Source organism: Coregonus lavaretus, assembly GCF_964263955.1.
Source record: "Coregonus lavaretus genome assembly, chromosome: 10".
Lineage (NCBI taxonomy): Eukaryota > Metazoa > Chordata > Actinopteri > Salmoniformes > Salmonidae > Coregonus > Coregonus lavaretus.
Window position 1 is genome coordinate 14,150,273 of NC_139997.1, and position 7,699 is coordinate 14,157,971.

At 44.7% G+C, this 7,699-nt stretch overlaps 1 protein-coding gene across 1 annotated transcript in view; it reads right to left on the minus strand.

Moving 5' to 3' along the window:
- Window positions 1–508: 508 nt before the first annotated feature.
- Window positions 509–7,699, minus strand: part of LOC311135838 (uncharacterized protein) — a 19,103-nt gene continuing 11,912 nt past the window's right edge. Inside the window, exons 9-10 of the mRNA XM_084169870.1 lie at window positions 3,729–3,923; window positions 509–2,897 (exon numbers count right to left, since the gene is read on the minus strand). Coding sequence (XP_084025996.1) covers window positions 3,753–3,923 — 171 coding nt within the window. The 3' untranslated portion in view covers window positions 509–2,897; window positions 3,729–3,752. The remainder of the gene's footprint in view (window positions 2,898–3,728; window positions 3,924–7,699) is intronic.

The following is a 7,699-nucleotide window of genomic DNA, read 5'->3' on the forward strand; positions in this document are numbered from 1 at the left end:
AGTGGGCTATGACTTCCTCCCCACCATGACAAGGCACGGGGTGAGAGGTCAGGGACAGGAAGAGCTACCACTGGATCTCGAGGTGCTAAAATGTGTGTGTGTGTGTGTGTGTGTGTGGTGTGGTGGTATGTGTGTGTTTTTCTCTCCAGTGTCCAGAAGTCTGTACATATGTAAACTGATCTTGAAGGGGTCCTCTGTATGTTTTCCGTTACAGACGGAAATGTGTATTTCTAGCCTAAGTGATATTATGTACGCATTCAAAGTCATCTTAGAACTCACATGCATGTGTTCTTTCTTTCTGTTGACAGTGCGGAGTGCTAATACATTACATGGGCCTTGGGCTCTTAGGCAGAATGTTTTGAGCTATGTGCCCTTACTGGAGGCAGACGGCCTGCTTTTGTGTTTCCTCTGTGTAGGAGTTAGAGAAGGAGATAGAAGCCTGCCCTACAGTGTGCATTGAAATACAGATGCTACATTAATGCAACAGGATCAATACAGCAGTCTGTGAGAAGGTAAATGGAATGGGTTTAATTATTCTGCACAAAACAGGGAAGAATACAGAACACACACAGACCAGAATGTCGATACTACAGATGTAGGATCTTAATTTGAGCCAGTTTGCTACAGCAGGACAATAATCCTGTATCAACAGGAAATGTGAATTATTATGTGGATTATAATTAATGGACATTTCTTTTAGGGATTAATACTTTTTTTGTTAGGGAAAATCAAGTCTGACATATTAAAGTGAATATTACGGACTTTAGAAGCCTTTTCAACATCGAATACACTACAAGTTCTCCTGCTGTGCAGGAAAATTCTCAGCAACAAAAGAGTGATCAAATTAAGATCCTATATCTATATTCCACATGAAATTCAAATGGAAAAAACAAGAGTGACTCATGCATTACTCCTATTGACACAAATCAGCTATTATTTACCTTTTGTCTCCAGCCTGTCTGTAATAGTGCAAGCAATGTCTAAAGTGTGTTCATGTGTGCTGACAACAGGTTTATGCAGTGTGCACATGGGATCTTAATTACATTTACATTTTAGTCATTTAGCAGACGCTCTTATCCAGAGCGACTTACAGTTAGTGAATACATATTTTTTTTATACTGGCCCCCCGTGGGAATCGAACCCACAACCCTGTGGTTGCAAACGCCATGCTCTATCAACTGAGCTACATCCCTGCCGGCCATTCCCTCCCCTACCCTGGACGACGCTGGGCCAATTGTGCGCCGCCCATGAGTCTCCCGGTCGCGGCCGGCGGCGACAGAGCCTGGAGTCGAACCAGGATCTCTAGTGGCACAGTTAGCACTGCGATGCAGTGCCTTAGACCACTGCGCCACTCAGGAGTACATCACCCTGTTCCAGCAGAAATTTTCTGAAATGCAGGAAATGTAAAACTTGTAGTGTATTTGAGGTTTAAAAAGGATTCTGATATGCATAATTTCCACTTAGAAATCTCAGACTAGATTTTCCCTTACTAAAAATGTATCAACCCCTACAAAAAATGACATTAATTATAATCCACAAAATAATAACATTTTCCTGCTGTAGCAAACTGGCTCAAATTAAGATCCTACATCTGTAGCAACGCTGGACAATAGTATTCTGTAGAATTTATAGGAACATTATCCAGGATAAGCAGCATATCTTACCGTTAATAGATTTGTTCACTAACTAGGACTGAGCTACTGTTGTGCTTGTGTTTTTCATAAGAAAGTGAGAGTTTCTACATTCAAATATCTTGCATTATCAGGGATTTACTACTTGTGATTGACAGAAAAACTGAGTGGAAACATTATTACCTACAAAATCATCAGTACATAGTAAATGCATAATAATATTTGACATAACTTTTTAAATGAACATTACATTTAAAAAATAAAGTATGACATCTGATGGAATTGTGTTTCCAGGTAATACAGAGTACATTACATGATATGGAGAAATAAGTAATGATTTATATAATCACAATCTGTCTACTGAAAAAATAGCTCAATTACTATCCTAATGATCAGATACATTATCATATTTTCACAGTCTATCATAATCTTTAATAAATATGGATGAACATTTATTATACAGTACTAATAATTAACCTTTAAGAGTGCTCTAGCATTGCTATAATTTTAGAGTAAATGTTGAACATATAAAAACATTTAAATAACATTTACATTATGAGATATCCATCGACATATTCACATTCACCTAAAACAGCTTGCACTTCATTGCCATTCATAAGATATATTTGTTCCCTCCACTATAATAAACAAAAGGTTTAATGTGAAGATGTCTGTCTGTGTGAGGGTGAGAGCTTCATGATAACAAGCAGCCAGACAATGGGCTAGGTACCTTTGAGTAGCTAGGACGAACCGTTGCTAAGCACTTCTGGTTGCTAAGTGAGAGTGAGAGGGGGAACATTTGAGGAGCCCTTGGTGCAATGCTGAAATCTGAGGGCATTCCTTGATGTCTGGTGCTGCTGCAGAACTGTTTCAACCCCCTGTCATATGACAGGCTAACGGTGCAGCAATAGAGACAGTCCTAAAGCATCCATCGGTTTTTTTCAAGGTTAAATAAACACACATATAAAACAACAACAACAATCTTAAAATAGGGCAACAATCTAATGTAGGCTGCAGTATGTAACTATATTGCAATCATTGACAGCAAATTGACAATAAAAAATCAGCAATTTAAAATCAGCATAATAATGTATTTTATATAGTGCTTTTCATTACAAAGACAATCTCAAAGAATATGTAAAAACAAACAAAACAAATGTAGAGATCTGGCAGGTCTTGGGCGATGTTCTTCCACAGCTTCAGATGATAAGGTGTTGTTCAGCCAGGTAGTTCAGAAAGGCTGGGCAGTAGATTTAGCGGAGAAAGCTTCGGTGACACAGAGAGAGAGCAGCGTCAGTTACTTAGACAGGCCCGGAGCTCTTCATCAGGTAGGTAAGGCAGGATAGTCCACTACTGAAGTGTAGCACACACCTGGGTACAGGGACAGCTCTAGCCTTTTTTGGGGCCCTAAGCGAGATTAATCATGCAATTCTACTTATTTAGCCATGGGGCAGAGATACATTTTTGCAGTTTTAAAGCTAATATCATGCAATTCTACCCATTTTGCCATAGGGTGGAGAGATATTTTTGCAGTTTTTAAGCTACTTTCCTGCAATTCTACGCATTTTATCATGACTTAAGCAATGTTAACGGTATCAGAGTGAGAGTGACTAACAAAATCAATAGGGGCCCCCTGGAAGTCAGGGCCCCTGGGCACGTGCCCTGCGTTCCCAGTCGGTATTCGGCCATGATTAGCCTACTACTAGTTTAGATAACTGGCTAGACTAACTTACCAATGTAAAAATTGTTAGCTGACATAGCTAATTGAGGTCGAGGGCCCCCTAGTGGCCCTGCCTTGGTGATGTTTAGGCAGCTATAAGCGCCAGAAAGACCACCACACCTCGGCAGTAGTCAGGAAACAGTTCCCTTCGAGGCGGACTCAAGAACAGAGATATGACACGGTCACTGTTTTCAGTCCTGTTCTGGACAATATACAGTATCAAGATGTGAACAGTGATCCATATCAACATCATCTTTAAAAATCAGTACAGGAAGATCGAGTGACTGGTAATAACTAAGACCAGCACATACTGGGGTCCTCGAGGAACGTTAAGGGCCACTGCTACAGCAGGGCCTCTCCTGGTCCTATCCACTTGCCTCTCAGTGTCCATGCTTTGGTCTTTAGGGTGGACCATCAGGCAGGTCTGAGGCACTGCTCTCCAGCTCCAGCCCAGTGAAGCTCACCATTGGGGGGACAGTGGGCCGGGACACAGGCAGCCATTTGTACTGGAGGTCCTGTGAGTAGGGGCTCAAGTCCCAGTCATAGTGCTGGAGTAAGTACCCACACGCTGCCTGAAACACAAATACAGATGTCCTTCTGGTGGCAATAGAGATGTACCATTATGTCCCTTTAAGACGCAACACATTAGGCTACATATACAATAGAGATGTCCCTTTAAGACACAACACATTATGTCCCTTTAAGACACAACACATTATGTCCCTTTAAGACACAACACATGAAGTCCCTTTAAGACGCAACACATTAGGCTACATGTACAATAGAGATGTCCCTTTAAGACACAACACATTATGTCCCTTTAAGACACAACACATTATGTCCCTTTAAGACGCAACACATTATGTCCCTTTAAGACGCAACACATTAGGCTACATGAATAATCACTCTGACTATTCTGGCTAATGAGCGCCAAATAACAGCGCTGCTTGTGTCATAGTGTCCTGTTCGTCCAATGCAGAGTGGCCTTTTGGCAGGATCTCTGAAGTGACCAGTTTGATGCTAACAGTACATGAGTGACAGATCATCCTTGCCTCTCCTCTCTCTCCCGAGTGAGTGCCTTTGCCAGGGGCGGTAAGGGGAAGGGCATAAGGGGGAGGGAAGGGGATAAGGGGGAGGGAAGGGGAGGGAAGGGTGTAAGGGGGAGGGAAGGGGAGGGAAGGGGAGGGGGTAAGGGGGAGGGAAGGGAATAAGGGGTAGGGAAGGGGGTAAGGGGGAGGGAAGGGGAGGGAAGGGTGTAAGGGGGAGAGAAGGGAAGGGAAGGGGGGAAGGGGGAGGGAAGGGGGTTAGGGGGAGCGAAGGGAAAGGAAGGGGGTGAGGGGGAGGGAAGGGGGGAAGGGGGAGGGAAGGGGGTAAGGGGGAGGGAAGGGAAGGGAAGGGAAGGGGGTAAGGGGGAGGGAAGGGGGTTAGGGGGAGCGAAGGGAAGGGAAGGGGGTGAGGGGGAGGGAAGGGGGGAAGGGGGAGGGAAGGGGGTAAGGGGGAGGGAAGGTGGTGGGAAGGGGGAGGGGGTAAGGGGGAGGGAAGGGAGAGGGGGTAAGGGGGAGGGAGGAATATGACTCACAGCTTCTGACCTACAATCCACTGCTCTCTAGAGTCTCCTCTCTGGTCTCTGGTCACACCCATCCCATTCACTAGTCTGGCCAAGACTGCCAGCCACCTCTCTAGTGATGGTGCCTCAGTAATGACCACACTGCTGCAGTTGGGATGGGCCAGGTAATAAATCACAAGGATAAGGAGAGAGCATGTTTAGGACGGATTCCATCAGGCTATTATTCCAAAGCATGCGATTTAAAAAGCTAAAAAAAGGTTTTCGAAGCATGACACTAATTTACTGCTTTTGAAGGAAACCCCATTTCTCTTCTCTCAATATATTATTTTATGCTTAAATGGAAATATATGATTGGCTTTACTTAGATATAATATATATCAACCCTTAGAGTATATCCATGACTCTGAAACTCACATCTTGTCACCTCTCATACCACTCTTATACAGTAGTAGTGTTCTTGGTTTTGCTGTAGAGAGAACCCACTGGGCACAGACGTCAGTTCAAAACATGTCACCATCTCATTGGATTTAGGTTAAAAGTTGAAAAATACGAAATTCCCTTAGGTTGATGACCATTTGCAAATCCAATCAGTTTTCCACATTGACTCAACGTCATCACAAAATGACGTGGAAACAATGACGTGGAAACAACGCTGATTCAACCCGTTTTTGCCCAGAGAGAAAGCCCTGCTGATGTGTGTGGGTGTGGAGGCTGCCATGTGTAAAGGAGGATGACAAATGGACTGTCCCCTCAGGGATGGCCTGGGTTTGGGGGGCTGGCCACGCTGGATTTCACTAAGACAAACAGTGATGCCTCATCTCTTCCATGACATGAGCCCGCCCCCCGCCCCCCAGAATTGGTATGTCTGGGTGAAATATTAACGTCACTGCCCACTGCAGCTTGTTAGCAGCCTTGACATGACAAGACAGCATATCACTTTACAATGCAACATCACCTAGGATCTGAACTTAAGAGTTGTGAATGTGTCTCAAGTACCACAATGGACACTTAGGGGCCTATCCAGTATATACCATCAAAACCTGTTACTGGGTGTCTGTACACAACAGGGAGGAATTCCAGTCTAGTCAACATATGAGAGTAATGTGTTATTACTTTTAGAAAAACATCAACATTGCTTTTATGGCGTTGAGGTTTTGACCTGAGCTAGGTAAAGTGGCTGTTTTGATACAACAGACTCAGTACAGCTCATCCTCTCAAACCACCTTCTGTCTGTTGTCATGGTAACTGTCTCAAAGATATGCTTTCTGCTCTGGCTCTGTCATCAGTTATCAGTTACTCAGAGAGACACAATATCTCATATATGAGTTTGAGACCTATACAGTATTTTCACTATAGGCCTACTTACACCATAATTAAGTAATGGCACGATGGAGTGCATTCCATTGCTACAAACAAAACACCTAAACCAGCTAACCAGTTCTTATAGCAGCCATATGGCAGCCTTTGTCAGTCAGCTCATCTGTATGGAGGAGGCAGTGTAAGTATACTTCAGCATCAGCTCTCCCATGATCAGATGATCAGGGTTGAGTCATCCCTCACAACAGCCCTGTCTGTCTGCATGCACTAAATCATTGAATAGGATAAGGGAGGGTGATTATTTTCTCTGAGAAAAAAAAAAGATCTAGGCCCCGTGTAGCTCAGTTGGTAGAGCATGGCGCTTGCAACGCCAGGGTTGGGGGTTTGATTCCCACGGGGGGCCAGTATGAAAAATGTATGCACTCACTAACTGTAGGTCGCTCTGGATAAGAGCGTCCGCTAAATGACTAAAATGTCAATGTAAAATGTATGGAAGTTGATGACGTCTGTAAGCACACACCAGCTCCTCCTGTTACAATGCTGTGCCTTGGGAGTCTCTTACTACTGCATAGTTCTGAAGATCTGCAATTCCCAGGGTGAATGATGGGATGGATGAAGTACTGTGGTGGTACCTACCGTCTATATGACTGACAGTATCTGGTTCTCTTGGATGAAAAGCAATAGAGAGTGAGTCATACTCCCTGCTGAGTGGATGGTAATCTCCCAGAGCCTTGTCTATCAGTGGGCATTAGAGAGCTCAGCTCAGTACGTCAGAGGAAGCAGGCTGATCTGGCAGGATAAGGCGCCTCCCAAATGGCACCTTATTCCCTATATAGTGCACTACTTTTGACCAGAGCCCTAAAAGGGAATATGGTGCCATTTGGGACACAGCCAAGGTAGTAGGAACCCAGCCTCCCTCACCGCCCCACAGAGGTCTGATATGATCTGCCCGCCAGGCCAGGAGGACGTAGTGTGGTGTGTATGTGGGGGCTTAAGCAGCTGCTGTTGATAAAACAATCGTTGCTGTGTTGGTTTTCAGAGTGCAATTACTGGACATCACGTGTCACCACCACTGGTCGACCCTGACTGCGAACAACAAACATGGGACATCAATATCCCTGTCAACAGGGCCTGTCTCTCTGTGCCATAGACAGATAAGCAGAGAGCGCTCTGGTGACCAGACGCTATGACTCCTGCCCATCTAAGCCACCGGATATAGACTACCAGTACACACCCATGCCCACCACGTTATCATAGCAACCGGCAACAGGAAGTGGATCCCCGCCCATCTTCCTGTCGTCATGGCCGCAGCACACCTGTCCCCTTTCTCACCTGCCTCCCACTGAGTGTTCCGGGTCTGGACAGACAGAAGTGTCTGCAACCCAAATGGCACCCTATTCCCTTTGTAGTGCACTACGTTTGACCAGGGCCCATATGGCTCTGATCAAACGTAGTGCACTATAT